Genomic DNA, 18688 nt, shown 5'->3' on the forward strand with positions numbered 1-18688 from the left:
TATTTTGCTCGTTTAGTATTTGTTGCTTTCTCATAATGCAAGATGGTGATTGTGATCTCACCCATAGTATAAATTCTAATGCTATTTTATTAATATTAATAACATATAGATCAGTAGATATATATATATATATATATATATATATATATATATATATATATATATATATATAGGAAAATGATTTCGGCACTCCATTATTTTGATAAACATGCGCTCCCTTGTTTGTCATATTCCAAGGGCTTTAAGAGCTTTTTGAGAAATATTATGGTTCTCAAAAAGCTCTTAAAGCCCTTTAAGCACTAGACGACAAACATGGGAGCGCATGTTTGTTTATCAAAACATGGGAGTGCAGAAATCATTTCCCAGATATATGGTAGTCTTTTTCAAATGAGTGTAGGTTAAGCCCACGGCACCAAAGGCGCAAGCTAATGAATCTCATCCTTATATAATCACACAAGTCGAACTTATCACATGTGTTGTCTTTACGTTCGTAAAGTTAGTTCTTTTCAATTTTCATTGATGTTAAAAAAGGGTGTCGTTACCATCTTTTAGGTGAGTGTAGCACACGACAGATCCAAGGAGTACCCATCGACATCCAAATCCAATCTCTTTCCAACATCTAAAAGGGCTGTTGTTACTAAGATCTGTCCCTAGAAATACAAACCGTTTACATATTAACGGTGGGTGCACGTTAAGCCCGTGGGACCCCATGTGTAAGTTAAAACAGTGAAGCCTACTATATTCTTCATTTTTTATGTTTCACGAGCAAAAACTTCCAATCCGCCTGCGACACGTGGTGGGCAGAGAGGCCACCTTTTGCACAAATTGGAAAATATGAGTGCTTTTTTCTTTTGACAGTTTCTTAGAGATTATTTCCAGCTCTCTGAAATCTGCAAATGGGTCATATACCCTATACAAGCACACACAGATTCTATGTTTTAAAATTCTTTGGTTATAGAAAATGATATTTCCACCCCTTTTCCAAGCACTTGAACTGGCTTCGCCAAATTAGAAAATGATATTTCCACCCCTTTTCCCACCATTTGACCGGTCCTCTCTCTCTCTCCACACACAACAGGAACAGTTGGGGGCCCAACAGAAATGTATTTTTTGTTGATAAGTAATTTCGATCGATTTAACCAAATATTTTTTAACGATCTAACCCGATTTTTTGCTGATTTTAGCCCATGATTCTTCTTTCGCATTGAATCTGGCAATGCCCTGCACCAATGGCAAGAACATTGAAGGGAGTAAGGATGGCAATGCAATTACAAGAGCAGAGAAAAGGGAGAGATAGAGACAAATGGAAAGTAAACAAAGGCATTTTTATCATTTGAACAATAATAGGTCACCCCTGCACGGTGAATATTTTCCAAATTGTCCTAGAATAATTTCAGCAAATTTCGGCATTAACCCAAGTCTAGACTCAAGAGTCACTTCATGATAAAATGAGAACAGATAGTCAGATAGACACGATCATAAAAAAAATGTTTGTGTTGAAATCATTTCCCAACATATATTTTTAAAAAACTAAAAGAAAAAGCAAGACAAGATCATTCTAAAGAAATGGAGTAAGAATTATACTTTTCTTTTTGGAGTTTGATAATACTGGACTTTATGGATCAAACATCAAGGGCGGCACCTATGTTGTAACCCCATTACTCACCACAACACAGGAAGACCATACAATTTCACACTTCTTTTACCCAACAAAAAAAAAAATGGAATTCATATTATCTTTCCTTCCATCGATTGAGAAGCAAATCAACTTCTGCCCCAAAAGTATTCCCCTTCCTTAGGAAAAATACCCATTGTGCCAAATTCATGATTTGGGATTTGGGATTTGGGATTTGGGAAAAAAGCAAGTGAGAAGCCACCCAACCTTGGAGTTTCTATCACCGACGATGCCAAAGACTACTTTTATACAAATTCCCTGAAAACACCAACAAAAGAGAGCGCAAAAACAGACACCAAAAGACGTCCATGGATTGTAGGGTTAAATCGATCGAAACTACATCTTACGCAACGTCTATAGATTGTAGGGTTGTGATCATCCTAACGAAATGATTTTTGGGGCACAACCTATTTACATTGTGGCCCATCAAATGAATGGTTTGGATCATTCTATGGATTTGGTCGTAAAGTAACATATAAAGGCCCGTCCACAGCATAGGACGATCCAAGACGTCCATGGTTTGGATAATCTTATGGAGTTGGTCGTACAATAACATTAAGGCCCAATCGTAGGCCCCACCGATTTTTTTTTCAAATTGAAGCGTACCGTCCACAACATAGGATGATCCAAGCCGTCCATGGTTTGGATCATCCTATGGTGTGGTTCGTACCAATTTAGGCCCCACCCATATTTTTTAAAATGAAGTGTACCGTCCAGACCATAGGATGATCCGAGCCGTCCATTTGATGGGCCACAATGTAAATAGGTTGTGCCCCAAAAATCATTTCCGTAGTCACAACCCTACAATCCATAGAGGTTGCATAAGATGTAGTTTCTATTTAGATCAGAGGGCTAGGATCAGCCTATGGAAATAAATTTTGGGGCGCAAACTATTTACGTTTATGGCTCATCAAATGGACGGTTTGGATTATCCTATGGTGTGGTATGGGCGGGGCCTATGTTGTTCAAAGATGGGCCACCATTCCACCAACGGTTTATGTTGGGCCCACCAACTGTTCCTGTTGTGTGGAGAGAGAGAGAGAGAGAGAGAGAGAGTGTGGTCAAATGGTGGGAAAACGTTAGCCAGCCGTCCGGCGGGTGGGGGGTGGGGGGGTGAAAATAGCCGACAGGGAAGGGGGGGTGAATATCAGCGCCCTTTATCTAACTTGTTGATTTTTGGTTGCTTCTCCTATTATTATAAAAGTATGTTAAGTCATCTAGAGTCATAGTCAAACAAACCCATTGGATTAGGATGAAAATAAGCAAGAATGAGACGGTAGCCCCGAATCACTAAACATAGTCAGTATTTTATGGGGAAATCTTTAAGTCGGGTCATATCGATATGATAGAATACTATGATAAAACATTGTCTATCAAAACGAAAAAAACTAAACAAGAAGATGATAGAGACAAAGAAAATGATTGAGTTAATTCGAGGAAACTCAGACCTCCAATGTGGTGCAGCATTCTATGTAATTATTACCTTCCTGAATAGTCATACCTCATCTAAGTTATATAGAAATTGGGGAATGTAAATTAAGAAACATAAAATAAAAAAATAGGAAAAGGAAATTAAGGAAACCTACAAGAATATGGAAGTAACATAAATAAGGAAAGACAGCCTAAATATAGAGAACTGGTTGTAACACTGATTCTTTTCATGGATAAATATATCTAATGTTTATGTGATTATTGTTGGGTATATCATATAACCCATGTATGTTCTAATATAAGCCCAATAGGTAATGGACCAGGTGTAGTGGGCCCATTTGGGCTGGAGCCCATTAACCTCTTCTAACCCTAGTGTATCTCTATATATAGGGGCTGGAGGCAACAAACTTGGTATTCCAAATTAGATACCTTGGGTGTAATGATTTAAGCATCCTGCTTAAACCTAATAACCCTAACAATCTTAAAGCATTCTTGTTTTAGGGTTTAATCAACGCCCACAAAAGGAAGAAGACGAATTTCTCCCACAGCCTCCATCTCTTTCTTTCACTCGACAGAGACTGATGTTCTTGCGTTTTATTTTTGAGAGAGAGAAGCATACGAGAGATCAAAACCCTTACCCAACTCTCGTTACCCAAAAATAAAAACAGAGAACCCTCGTTGGAAATACACAGCCGTGGGTTTTCATTTTTGGGCGTTGGGTTCTCTTCTCCACAAGAATCATTTTTGGGCGTTTTGGAACCGAATGAAGATGAAGAAAGGGAATTGATTTTACACCCTCCTTGGTATCGTTCAAGACACCCTTGTCTTAAAACCCATCTCGTGAGAAATTTTTCTTCACCACTCACCAGGTTCTTCATCTCTGTAAGGAGACAAATCCATGAAAACCCATCTGATTGGGTTAATCTCACGTTTGGAAAGTCTTGTTTGGAACCTGATTTGAAATAAAACCCATCTGTTGAAACGCAAATCTCAAGTGGGTTTTCTTCCATCGATTTTGAAGTGGGTTTATTCTCCCACAGAATCGTTGTTTCTTAAAGTGGGGTTTAATTGGGTTTCCTCATAGAATCGTTCGTTGAGGTGGGTTTCTTGGATTGAACCCCTGTGGAACATAAGCCCTCTCTCTTGTCCTCTTGGATATACAGCAGCCCTCTCCCAATATCAATATTCGATTGGAGTTTTTGTGATCGTTTTGCCCTCTTCTCCAAATACGAGATCGAAGCTGCTGTTACTAGGATTTTTTGGCGATTGTGGGGGTTTAAAACCTTGTTGGCCGAACCCTCTTTTGGGATCACCTTGTTGGATTCGACCACCTCCTGTGGTGGAAGATTTGGATAAGAGGGGAGGTGAAGTGGGATTACCAGAGGGGTAAAATAGTGAATTGGAGAGAGAGGGAGGGGTAAAGTTTATTGTTTTTCCACCTTACCTTCCATCTCTTGTTCGTCAAATCACTTGGTGTGGCCAAACCAAAACTTGGACACATATTTGAGCAACCCTTGTGGCCGAATCTTGTGAGGAGCTATAGCTTGTGGTGGAAACTACTTTGGGGCTTGATCTTGGTAACCGAAGTGGTTCTTGCAATTCGGATAACGGATACGGTTCTCTGTTTTTGGTTTGCAATTTGGTTCTCTCCAATCAGGTGCACTCTTTCTATTTTTTTAATTTCCTCTGAAATATCAAATGGAAAAGATTTCTATGCCTTTTGAGATGGTCAAACTTCACTCCTTTGGTGGATCTGAGTTTAACTCATGGAAGCGAAAGACTCAATTCAGTCTAAAATATATGAATTGTTTTTACACTGTTTTGAGTACCTTTGCTGAGACGGATGAAGAAGTTGATGAATCTCAATGGCTTAGAGACGAGGATTTCTGCAAAGACTACTTGTTGAATTGTCTTTCAGATCGTCTTGCAGAAACCTATAGTAAATTTAACACTGCTAAAGCAATATGGGACAACTTAGATGCTCAATTCAAGAAGGAGGAGGAATTGTCCAAGACCCATCTTGTGGACAAATTCATGGATTTCAAGTTTCAAGAAGACAAGGAAATCACTCCTCAAGTTACTGATCTAGAGAATTTGAGATCTAAGTTGAATAATGAAAAAATAGCTGTCTGTGATTCGTTTCTTGTGGGTGCAATTATATATAAATTACCATCTGCATGGCATTCTTTCAAAACCGAGATGTATCGGAAAAAGGTGCAAGTGTGACTGGATGATCTCAAACGATTCATTCGAATCGAAGATGAGAATCGAGCTAGGAATAACTTGGAGATGGTTAGACAGCAACAGTCTGCTGCTAACGCGGTAACATATCCCAAGAAATTTCCTCGGAAATCCAAGTCACCTAAAAGTGAACATCCCAAGTTGGAGGCCAAAAAGACTATCTTTCAGAAAAAGAAGGGCAAGTGCCACAACTGTGGGAAATGGGGTCACTTTGCTGCAGAATGTAAACAACCTAAGAAGGCTAAATCTGACACACCACAAAAGGAAGCTCATATGATGGTGGGCAGTGCTGCGCCTAAGAGTTTTATTGCCATGTTAGGAAATGGTAAGGCCAGTACTTCTTCAGACTGGTGGTTAGATACAGGAGCCACCTGCCATGTTTGCAACTCAAAGAAACTTCTTACGGATGTTGTTGGCGTGAAAGAGACCGTTACAGTGGCTAGTGGAGCTGAGGCACAGGTGACTCACACTGGAACTGCGAACCTGGTCCTTTCTTCAGGTAAAATACTCACTTTAAAAAATGTTAAAGTAGTTCCTGCTATTCAAAAGAATTTAATTTCTATTAGTCTTTTAGACAATGCTGGCATGTGTTCATCTTTTTTGGGTGGTAGAGTAACTTTAACTGTTAACTCTTATTATTTTGGCTGTGCTTTCTTAATCGATGGTATGTATAGACTGAGTTTAGCAAATGAAACCGTTAGTCAGGTTAGTTCCACTTTGATTGATCCTAAGTTGTTACACACTAGATTGGGACATGTGAACTATAGGAAAATGGTCACACTTGCTAAAACTTATAATATACCTTTAGATACATCGATTAGATTTGACAGGTGTGAAGTGTGTGCACAAACCAAGATCACTAGAAAACCTTTTCGTTCGGTTTCTAGGAGCACAAAACTTCTTGAGTTAATACATTCTGACCTCTGTGACTTTAAAAGTTTCACTACTCGAGGTGGTCGGAAGTATTTAATCACTTTTATAGACGATTTTTCTAGATTTTGTCATATTTATCTCCTAAAATCGAAAGATGAAGCTTTTGATAAATTTAAAATTTTCAAGAATCGTGTTGAAAATCAATTGAACTTGAAAATTAAGCGATTTAGGAGTGACAGAGGAGGAGAATACACTTTGACAGAGTTCAAGGAATTCTGTGCCTCTCAGGGCATAATACTTGAAACTACTGCTCCTTACTCACCTCAATCTAATGGCATAGCTGAACGTAAGAACCGGACGTTAACTGAAATGTTAAACTCTATGTTATTGACAGCTGGCATGCCTACTAGCTATTGGGGAGAAGCAGTTTTAACTGCAAATCACATCCTGAATAGAGTACACCACTCTAAGTTGACCACTACTCCTTATGAGTTATGGCATAAACATCCTTGTCGATATGACACTCTTAAGACTTGGGGCTGTATTGCTTATGTGAGGATACAAGACCCTAGGAGACCTAAGGTAGGACCTAGAACAAACACTTGTGTTTATCTAGGTGGTGCAGAAGATAGTGCTGCTGATCGGTTTTTGGATCTATCTACCAATTTGGTTATAGAATCTAGAGATGCAGTATTCTTTGAGAATAAATTTCTCAGAGATCATGGTTTGAACCTACCTGGCGATACTGAAATGGTTACAGAATCGCATGTAGAGTTTGAACAGAATACTTCTGACACCTGTCCTACACTGATTTCTACATCAGAACCTTTAAGAGTTTCTACAAGAGATAGAGTACCCAAGAACTTTGGTGAGGACTTTGTGACCTACCATGTAGAGAATGATCCATCAACCTATAAGGAAGCGATGAGATCTAGGGACTCTTTGTTGTGGGCAGAAGCCATTGATGATGAAATGAGCTCTCTGCTACAAAATCAAACTTGGCAGCTAGTCGATTTGCCAAAAGGGGCTAAGACTGTGGGCTGTAAGTGGATTTTGAAGAAGAAACTTAATCCTGACGGATCCATAGCTCGATATAAAGCACGTTTAGTAGCTAAGGGCTATACTCAAGTCAGTGGGATAGACTACTTTGGATGTTTACTCACCGGTCTGCCATTTGGCAACGATAAGAATTCTTCTTGCTTTGGCTTCTATTGAGAAGTATGTTGTGCATCAAATGGATGTAAAAACGGCTTTCCTTAATGGAGACCTCACAGAGGAAATCTACATGAACCAACCTGAAGGGTTTGTCATGGAAGGTTTCGAGAACAGAGTTTGTAAGTTACACAAATCTTTGTATGGTCTTAAACAAGCACCTAAATTGTGGCATCAAAAATTTGACAAGGTAGTAAAGAGCTTTGGTTTTCAGACCAGTTACTCAGATAAATGCCTTTACTATCGTTCTGTGTCGAATAAGGTTGCGATTATTTGTTTGTATGTAGACGATATGTTGATTCTTGGTTCCGATCTCTCTGTAGTGAGTGACGTGAAAACCACTTTGGCTCAAGAATTCGACATGAAAGATCTTGGTGTGGTTGACACCATTCTTGGTATGAGGGATTACTCTTAGCCAAGCCCATTATATTGAAAAACTACTTTCTACATGGGGATACAGTGAGTGTAAACCGATTGAGACACCATTTGATTATACCAAGAAGCTGATCTCTAATGGAGGAGACAGTGTGAATCAGTTAGATTATTCTAAACTGATTGGTAGTCTCATGTATGCTATGAGTTGCACTAGACCAGACATAGCCTTTACAGTTGGCATGCTGAATCGTTTCACTAGTAATCCTGGCCATGAGCACTGGGATGCCCTTATGAGGCTGATGAGATACCTTAAGGGTACTCAAGGATATGCTCTATGTTATACTGGCCATCCTCCTATCCTGGAAGGGTATTCTGATGCATCATGGGGATCAGAATTAGGAGACAATAAATCTACCAGTGGTTATGTTTTTACACTGGGTGGAGCCGCTGTTGCATGGAAGTCAAAGAGACAGACTTGTATTGCTCTGTCATCTATGGAATCAGAACTTTATGCTTTAGCTTCTACAGGAGATGAAGCAGAGTGGATAAGAGATCTGATCCTGGACATTCCATTGACCCATTTAAAGATTAACTCTTTAAGTTTGTTCTGTGATAATCAAGCTACAATTACGATTGTGAAAAACTCACTCTTTAATGGTAAGAGGAGACATGTCAGGCTGAAACATGCCACGCTGAATTATCTTCTAGAACAAGGTATTATCACTTTGGTTGATGTGAGATCGAAGGATAATATGGCCGATGCTCTTACGAAGGGACTGAACAAAGATCGAATATTCAAAACTGTGGGGGAGATGGGGTTAAAGACTGTGTAGACGTGTCTTAACCTACATTCATATTATTTTGAATTTTTTGAATCTCCCTATCTTGGCCAAGATAAGCACTTGATATGTTTCAATGATGTTTACAGTTATCTTTATGTCATTCCACATTTGATGACATGTCCTTCTTGGGAAAGGTTGTTTCATTCCAAACTTGATGATACAGCTTAACTCAATTTGGATATGATGCCTGTAACATTCCAAATGGAAACATGGAATGGTTCTTTGTAAAGAAACTGTTTAGGTCTGGTTCTTGATTGAAACTTGACATTGATGCTTATTGATATTGATATTTATTTTTCAGCCATTATGAAATTGTACTAAGTTCTTCTGGTAGAACTAGATACTTTTAGTAAAATACACAAATGATTGGATTCATTTTTTAATGAAATTCATATTTGATAATTTACAGGAATTGGCGAAATTGGAGGAGATTTGCCTCAATTTGGATCTTGATGAGGATGACTTACTTGATGAGTGAATCCTTATAGTGCAGTGGAACTATTATTTTCTTTTCCGTTGATTAAATAGTTCACCTACATATAAAACTGCTTATGTTTGAGTTTAGATTATTTCTAAAACTCTTGGTTATTCTTTAAAGTATTTTTGTTTTCAGTTGGATTACAAATCTTTATTGATATGGTGATATGGATGATTCAATAATTTTGTTTGGACATCACATTATCTATCTATTGGATTGTGCTATATGTAGAACATAGGAGGAGATTGTTGGGTATATCATATAACCCATGTATGTTCTAATATAAGCCCAATAGGTAATGGACCAGGTGTAGTGGGCCCATTTGGGCTGGAGCCCATTAACCTCTTCTAACCCTAGTGTATCTCTATATATAGGGGCTGGAGGCAACAAACTTGATATTCCAAATTAGATACATTGGGTGTAATGCTTTAAGCATCCTGCTTAAACCTAATAACCCTAACAATTATATATGACTAATCTCATTAGCAAGGGAGATATCAACCAAAGTTACCAAAGAATGAACATGTAACTTTTTAAAGGAAGTAAACACAAAAGGTTCACCCATCATATGATCAGATCATGTGAGTCAATGACCCAAGGAGTGAGTTTCTGTGAGTGAGAAAAGAAGCATTTACCTATATGAGCCAAGGTAGCAGGAAAAGAATATTAAATTTAACAAGTTTATCAAAATCCTCACATGAGAACACTACCGATTCACGAGTTGAAGAAGCCTATAGAGGAGTCCCGACTATAAACGGTCTGAGAAGTATCCTCGGAATCATTGATAAACATAACCTGAATTTCCCAAGCAGTTTTGCCAAATATGTCCTAACACCTGTCTGAGTTGCGATTACGGATCGCACAACTATTTCATGATGGTGGCTTTGATTTTAATAACCATTCTCATCCTAGTCTTCAGTCATAGGCTCCTTTGCTAAGGTCCTAGTTTCACAAAAGGGACTTCCTGAGAATGAGGAGGAGAAGAAGAAGACGAGTAGCAGAGTGAGAGTTTCTGTGTGCATTTTTGTAGCTCAGCTTGTGCTTGAAATGTCGGGAGGGTGTTTGTCTTGAAAAACGAGGGTGAAAAGAGAGCGAGAACGTATAACTCTCTCCCCCCCTCTTCGTTTGGCTTTTGCTCTTATTGCTTTTATTTTTGACGGGGATTTTATGAGAGAGCAATTATACTCTTTAAGTAAGTACTTACTAGGGGGCCAACTCGGGTCATGTTCAACCCAAACCTGTCGGGTTTAACCTGGAAAAAAGTCGGATCGGGTTGGGTATCTTTCGGGGTCATGTTGAGTATCTTTCAGGTATGGGTTGACCTTACCTAACCCAGGTTGAGTTCAAGTTCGGGTTGAGGACTCTTGCCACCCGACATGAGGTGAATCCCAACATTTTTTTATCATTTTTTTTGTTTCTAGTTTTTAGTTTGTACATTTAAAGCTTAAAAACACGGGTTGGGTTGGGTCGGGTTGGGAAATGGGATCCTCTGGTTGGGTTCGAGTTGGCCTCAACCCGACCCGAGTTGCACCCCTAATATTTTCTGTTTTGAAAATTCTGTCCTCATTTCAAATTGAAGCCTATGAATTGGATTCCATCTAGTTCATCTCCCACCAATCCACGATCCAATCCTAGTTTCCCAAACTCCTATAATAGTCCACCCTTCCTTATCCACCCTTCATCAGATTTTATAAACATGGAGTTCCTCCCACACACCACGAAGGTGGTGCAGTATTCACCGGGACTCTGGTCTCATCAGGTTTTGTATCAGAAATAGATTCCATACCATCATAGTCTCCCTTCCATAGATCTATCCTGCGTCAAAATCTCGTCTTATTGACACTTTAAGGTTGCCAAATAATTGGTCAGTGGTTGATATACATGGAGTTCCTCCTACATACCTACTACGGTATTCACTAGGACTCTAGTTTCGTTGCTCAAGCAAGAACATGTTTTCAAGTAGATGATAGATCTTTTGAGATATTGGCTTCAAAAACAGTATGTCTCGCGAATATAATCCCAAAATATCCTAAGTAGTATTAAGGAACATGACATTTGCTGTCACTTGTAATTTCATAGAATGCCACACCAATGTAATAATTTCACAATTGTCGGGGAGCGAATCATTGTAAAAGTTGGATTTGGGGGGGATGATTTCTGTTAAAAATTTCAATTTATCACATGCACCCAAGGCGACTTTGAAGAAATGGACCAACATAGGTAATTGGGGCCATCAAGTTTGATGGAACTTGTTGAAGAGATGAAAACTCCATGACAAGGGATTTTGTGTCACAGTAGGAATATGCAGAAAGGTAGATGGGATTGTACACGACACACGTATAGGTTGCAACCCAATAAATTAGTTCTCAACCAACACAAGTTTTGTCGCAGGACATACACAACAGTCCACTAGGTGGTGAGATTCATTCCACAACAGTCTAAATAGGTGCACAAAAGCACAAGTAGTTCATAGGATAGTTTAATGCAGTCCACAACAGTTAATTCATTGGCACATCAACTCAAACAGTCCACAACAGTACACTACAAGTATACTAACACCCTAGGCATAACAGTCCATAACCCATTTCATTTGAGTTATTTAAATGTTCATTTAGATGCCTTGTTAAGTGAAACCTCAACCCGCAAATGGGATGTCAAGTGGGATACATTGGTAAAGAAAGAGTTTTAGCGTAGTGGTGGGGTCCACGAATGAAGGGAGAGATGGGTTTTGGGGAGTAGGTGGGGTCCATGAATGGAAGAGAGATGGATTTTGGGTGTTGGGGAGCATGTGAGTTTCGCGAATTTCAGGGATGGATGTTTTGGGTTTTGGAGAGAAGGTTGGGATTGATTTTGGTGTATTGCAGCTGGGAAATAAGGAGTAGATCAAAGGTGGGCTTTCAAAGGCTAGATCTATGGTTTGGAAGGTTAGATCATAGAGTTTTGATGGCTAGATATAGAGCCTTGAAGACTAGATCAGCGGGCTTCTCAGGGCACGAAAGCTTATGTAGAAGAGAATGTGCCTGACAGGGAAAGCGATCCAAAGATCGAGCATAATAGTAGATCTAGGCTTTCAAAATGAAAATCGAGAATTTTAGTTTGGTAGGAGTATCTCCATAACTGTCTTCAATGGAGTATTTCCAGATTTTCAGATTTTCGTTTGGTAGCGCCTTCTTATGGTACCCTCTCAATTGAGTTTCAAAAGGGCACCAATCACACTTTGTCAGTAATATCTTATGATTTTTTGGGCTTGAAAAGATCAGATAAGTTTAATTAATGTCTTCATTGGAAACATAGAGGCATCAATCAACTCATGATTCGATCGAAACTTAAATACTGTTGTAAGTTTTGTCAAAGAATTAAATAGTTTCATATGCCAATGAAACTAATAATGAGACATATGTCTAACATTTTTCTTAAGAACACTAATCATACTCCATGCCAGTAAAATTCTATAATCTTGGTATTCAATCAACTTATGTTTGAATTGAAACTTGGAGGTCCGACTCCAACTCTTGTTTGAATTGAAACTTAGAGATCCTGCAAGTTCTCGTAGTCGAATTAGATATGTTCACATCAGGAAAAGGCTGATCATACAGTTCATGTCAATAAAATCGAATCACTTTTGCCCTCCCCAAATTTGAATTGAAAATTTGTACTGTGAGCTATTCGTCATTGAATCAGATATATTCAAATATGAGTAAAAAGATTTTAAGTCAATGAAGCTTCTTAAAGACAATGAAGACGACGAAGGGGAGGTTAGATAAACTAATTCCAAAGATTTTGCATAAGCTACTTAAGATGTGTTTTTTAGTACCTTGTATATGTGAGGTGGTTGAGGACCTCTTATGACTCTGCTCTTAAGATAACTTCCAAGTTCCAAGGAAGAAAAAATGATTGTGGCCTTATCCTTTGATGAAAAAAAGGTGCTGCGTGTGAACGGCTTGGAAAACCACAAAAGAAGTGAAAAAAAGTCTTCAACAAAGGAAGGGAAAAAAAAGAGTAAGGAAAGCTAGGTCTTTAAGGCACTCTTGTGAAGGTTGTGAAGAAGCGTTGAAGAAGGTTGAGGAAGCACATCTATCTAGGGAGTGTGGACGCTTGGATCCTAGACGGCATTAAGTATGTGTCGTGTGTAATCCGGAAGAAGTTTCGTAATTTTGTAATCCGGTGAGTGCTTCTTGCAATCCCCTTTTATTCTCCACAGTAATAAAATCTTTTGAATTCTTCTCCCGTGGATGTAGCCACACTTTGGTAAACAAGGTATATCTTGTGTTTTATTTGTGTTTGTCTTGCACTTTATTTTATTTTGTTCTTGCAATTCTACTTCAGAAACATTGCATAGTGTTAACACAAAAAAATCGGAAACACGCTTGTGTTTAGATTGCTAATGGGTCATCGTTGTGGGCTGTTTGGCAACCCAAATTCATAACATGTATTTCTTCAACACTTGATTATGATTTTCATCCATCTAAAGTATAACAACTTAGAAGTGATTTGCAATAGCCTAGTAATAAGCTTCAGAACAGTAAACAGAAATGATACCCATTTTCATAAATATAACATTAGAAGTGATTTGCGATAACCTTGTGTAATAAGCTTCAGAACAGTAAAGAGAAATGATACCCATTTTCATAAATATAACATTGATGTTACTTTCATGAAACATATGGCGAGGAAAGCAGAAAACCAGAGTAAATGTGAAACGACTTCCACGAAAGATATAATGCTGAAGGTATAAAAAATATATGCAATGAGAAAATTTTATATCTATGCAACTTACTGTGTTTCGGTAACTCCCACCTATTTGGCTTTGCTTGAATTTCCTCTGTCACATTTTGAGGATGGAGAAGTTCATGCAGACGTAAGTCAGTTGGCATAAATTTCAGAGGACATTGAAGGAGAAGCTGAATATTTCTTGTTCCCTGCTAATAAAAGCAGAAGTCGATTTCAATTGAAAAATAGATATCAAGCATGGCTTAATCCAGTTGCATGGTTTCACAGAACCATTATCGTATCTTGCAAACACATGTTTATGACATTTATTTGATAATTCTTTCACGGAGAATAAAGGATAAATAGAATAAGGACCAATATAAAAAGGAATAAAGGGAAGAACATCATGAAACCAATCCTTACCTTGCGTTTATTACTACGACCAGGGCATTGTATGACAGATTCAACCGCTGCACGATGCGAAAAATTGGCACCTCCCAATATACAAACTACATTTTCTTCCTTTGTTCCAAATGCCTCTCTCATCTTTTGAAGTTCAACTTTCGACTCTTCTACAGTCTTGCCAAATAATGTCATGCCAATATGTTCAAGAAGCATGGGTACCCCTCCTGTAGCTTGTACAACAGATTTTGAAATCTCCATATACTCATCTGGGGATTTGTCTCTCTTATATGCATTCTTACTTAATAACTGAAGGGACTGGTTGAAATCCAATTCTCTAGGCTTGTAAACTTTTTCAACTCCGTGAACTTTCAACAAATGCTCATCTCTAGTAGTGATGATGATCCTACTTCCAAGACCAAACCATTCACTCCCTCCTTCGAGCACGTCAAGCTGTGAAACATCATCAATGTCATCGAGAATAACAAGAACTTTCTTAGCTCGGAGTCTTTCTTTGATCACATTGACGCCTCTGTCAATGTTGTATATTGTTGGCTTCCCATATTTTGTTGTTTCGTTAACAAGTTGGTTTTGCAAGGAGACTAGGCCATTGGGTTGTTGTGAAACTTCTCTAACACTCGAAATAAAGCTGCTTCCATCGTAGAAACGGAAGATTTGGTTATAAACTGCCTTGGATATTGTTGTCTTTCCAATCCCATGCTTTCCTTGAATCCCAATCATTCGGACATCCTCTGCTCCAATATCCAACAATTTCATCACATCTTCGACGCGTGAATCAATTCCAATTGGGTGCTTAGCAATGTGTAAAGGTGTATGTTTCAGCTCATTCAGTACACTTTCAACGACTAACTCGACCAGCTTTGCTTCGTCCCTGCCATTGAGTAAAAAACAGCAGGAGTAAAAATAAAAGGAAGAGATGAAGGTGAAGGTGAAGGTGAAGTATAAAATGAAACAAATGTTTCTCTAGGTGAGAACCTATTGCATCAAGATAGCCATGTATATGAGAAACCAATATGTCATAAGCTTTCACAGGCCAAGCGAAAAGTCATGTGCATGTAGCTGAATCAACAAGTATACATCTATGATGGGAATTCTTCAAAAAAAGAAAATATTTGGTTTAAATTGTTGAAATACTTGCAGAACAGTATAAATTCTCATTGGTTGGATGACATGATATCTATTAAATCGTAATCAAATCTTTCATACAAGAGGATAGCAATAGCATTAGTTCCTTTCATCTTACAGCAAACCAAAAAATAGTTTACGAGACAAAATTCAGCCTTGCCTGCACCTTCCTATATATAACTGAATCAATTTTCATATTGAGCTAGCTTTCATTATTAGGACTTCTTATACTGAAATCCAAATTAGCTTTATATAAACAAAAAAAAAACCATTGGATCCATACATTACTCAGTTCATCAAGGGTATTCACATGTAATCAATTTTCTAAAATTAAATGAAACTAAGAATATTCTAACATTTAAAAGCATTCATAAATAAATATGCTTACTTGGGAGAAGGATGTTAGTGCTGCTTTACCGATTAATCGTGAGAAATTGAGTTTTGGCTGCTGAAGGTTGATCGAAGATTCGTCAATTGATGTCGAAATTGAGGAGGAATTGAATGGCTGATATATCTTACAGTAACCATATCAATGATCAAGAATTCAGAAGATCACGTCCTATTCATAGTTAAAGTGTCGCCATTGAAGAACGAAGGCATTCCTAAGAATAAGCTTGTGCTCTGAAGTCTCTGCTTGAAAAAACTACAATGGCAATTCGCAAAGATTCAAAGGTCTCACGGCCTATTTCAAGCTTACCAACCATCTGAGTCCGGGCCCCGACACGATGTAGAGCACTGTAGAGATGGCTAGTTAAAGTCATGCGAGTGTCATCACCAAAACTCAACAAGAGATCGAAATTGAGAGGGGTGGAGGTAGTAATAGTATTCCATGAAGGTAGGTCTGTATTCTTTGCCATGAAATGTTTCTAGGGAATGAGAGATTTATGGGGAGGAGAGGATAAAAAAGGATTATGGAAAAGCAAGAAAGGTAAGAAACAAGAACAGGGCAACGTTTCCCTTTTGTGGGTGTTTAGCTAAGTATTAAATAATATAATGCAACGGTACATGAGTAGAGGTGCATGCATCCAATATGTAAATATCAATTTAGGACAACTGTCCGAATCTATTAAATTTTGTTCTTTTTTTTTTTTTTTTAGGGCTGCTAAAAATTTTGTGACCCATGCAGAAAAAGACAAGGGAGTGGGCTCGAATCCTCATGAAGGGCCCCAAAAGAAAGAGGGTAATAAGACAAAAAAATAGCATCAACTATGTTTTCTATCAAAATAAACAAAGGGAAATGTTATCAGCACTACTGTATTTTGATGAGGGCACTCCACACCTTATTAAAAGTATGGTATGGACTTCACCATAGGATGATCCAAACCGTCCATAAGATGGACCACAACCTAAATAGGTTGTACCCCAAAAATCATTTCCGTAGGTTGATCCTAACCCTCCATCTGAATGTTAGAGTTGATCCAAACCCTCTATAGATCGGAGGGTTAGGACGAACCTATGGAAATAATTTTTGGGGCACAACCTATTTAGGCTGTGGCCCATCTAATGGACGGTTTGGATCATCCTATGGTGCGAGCCATACCGTACTTTTAATAAAGTGAGGAGTGCCCACATAAAAATATGCGGATAACATTTCCCTAAACAAAGGGAAACGATAAATTCGCTCCATTTTTCGTCAAATCACGAGTGGATTTGCAACGGTCACCCCATTTTTGACCGGCCGACACAAGGGTCATATAGATGTATAATAAATGATCGGTGGTTGAAACGGTACAAAAAGCTTATATACTGGGTTTTGGTGTATACAACTACAAGATTACTAAAATTGCTTTAAAAGCCAGTACAGTCCAGTATTGTTTCAAAAGTGGCTTACCCCATAGGATGATCCAAACCGTCCGTCCATTTCATAGGCCACAATGTAAGTAAGTTGTGCCCAAAATCAATTTCATAGGATGATCCTAGCCCTCCGATCTATAGAACTTAAATAAGCAATTCCTCTATAGAGCGTAGGGCTAGGATCATCCTATAGAAGTGATGTTTTTGGCACAACAAAGTACTGCGTTGTGGCCCCCATGAAATGGACAGTTTGGATCAACCTATAGTGTAAGCTGTACAGTACTTTTTTGAAAAATACAGCACTATACGGGCTTACACCATATAATAACTCGTCTTTAATCTTTATAGCATTTCCACGTTAGTAAAAATCATAATAAAACAAGGGAAATGATACCAGCACAACCATGTTTTGATAATGCACTAGCTCATCTTGTCTTTTATAATTTAAAGAACTGTCAAACGTTATTACTGTTCCCAAAAAACTCTCACAAGCCAATTAAAAAAGAAACGACAAGCTGAGTCAGTACAATTATAAAAACATGGCCGTGCTGATATCATTTTCCTAAAACAAAGGAAACAAAGTTCTTGGAAAATACCCGTACGCATGATCCTTCAAGCTCCACCCTTTGAATCCCCCCGCTGCTTTAAGTGCTTCCTTCCATCTCTCCACAGTCTCCTTTTCAAACCACATTTCATGTTCTGAAAATGCATCTGTCGAGCTTCTGATAAACAATGGAAACTCAACATCAAAGAACACAGGTAAAATGTGTTTCTTATAATCTATCATGTGTGTGATCTCTTCAAGGCACCACCTAGAAGAAACGAAGTTCTTCGAAAATATGGGCACCGCAATTCGCGAGTGTTGGATCGCTTTTGATAAATTGTGACTTATCTCTTTGCCATATTCGAGCTCGTCTTCGTCTCGAAACGTTCGGATTCCTTCGCGGAGGAGAGCTGCATGGAGATGGCTAGTGAAGCTTTTTCTGGTATCTTCCCCTCTAAAGCTAAGAAAAACATCATAGTTGTATTGTGAAATGGGGGTGTTTGAACTGGGTTTGTGGTTTATTTTCGCCATGAGAGAGAGAGAGAAAGAGTTTTCACACCAGATCCAAGAGAGAGAGAGAGACAGAGTTTTCACACCAGATCCAAGAGAGAGAGAGAGAGACAGAGTTTTCACACCAGATCCAAGGGATGGATCCTCTGGTGTAACGTTATTACTTCTTTCCTAAAGATGCGGATTGTTACCTACCAAAAAGATGCCTGTGGGGCCTCCTTATGCTCTGTCCATGTGATCAATGTTAGGATTCTCACTTGATGTTTTTCAAAATCTCTTCAAACTCACCCTTGTTACCCGATATGGAGAGTTTTCACTATTCTATATTATGAATGGGAGATGATTTCCCCCTAAGGATTATGCCCACTTTTAGCATGATTTGCATAAAAAGCGTTAAAGTTTGCCACAATTCACTTTAAAAAGGGGGCGCATAATCCTAAGGGGAGTGAAAAGAT

At 38.5% G+C, this 18688-nt stretch overlaps 1 protein-coding gene across 8 annotated transcripts; it reads right to left on the reverse strand.

The window, feature by feature from the left end:
- Positions 1-591: 591 nt before the first annotated feature.
- On the reverse strand, positions 592-18405 carry LOC143884482 (disease resistance protein RPV1-like). 8 transcript variants are annotated; one of them, XM_077388090.1, is made up of 5 exons: positions 17992-18405; positions 17776-17901; positions 14261-15131; positions 13925-14049; positions 592-1221 (listed from the first exon to the last, which is right to left on the reverse strand). In XM_077388090.1, the coding sequence occupies exons 1-5, from the start codon at positions 18252-18254 to the stop codon at positions 939-941; spliced, it is 1668 nt and encodes a 555-aa protein (XP_077244205.1). In that variant the 5' UTR covers positions 18255-18405; the 3' UTR covers positions 592-938. The 8 variants fall into 8 exon arrangements, with proteins under 8 accessions (XP_077244205.1, XP_077244204.1, XP_077244202.1 ...); XM_077388089.1 differs by having other exon boundaries at positions 17782-18405; XM_077388087.1 differs by having other exon boundaries at positions 17776-18405.
- Positions 18406-18688: the final 283 nt, after the last annotated feature.

The sequence above is a fragment of the Tasmannia lanceolata genome, unplaced genomic scaffold (genome assembly GCF_043159265.1).
Source record: "Tasmannia lanceolata isolate RefF3 unplaced genomic scaffold, GAP_Taslan_0.1 ptg000008l, whole genome shotgun sequence".
Classification (NCBI taxonomy): domain Eukaryota; kingdom Viridiplantae; phylum Streptophyta; class Magnoliopsida; order Canellales; family Winteraceae; genus Tasmannia; species Tasmannia lanceolata.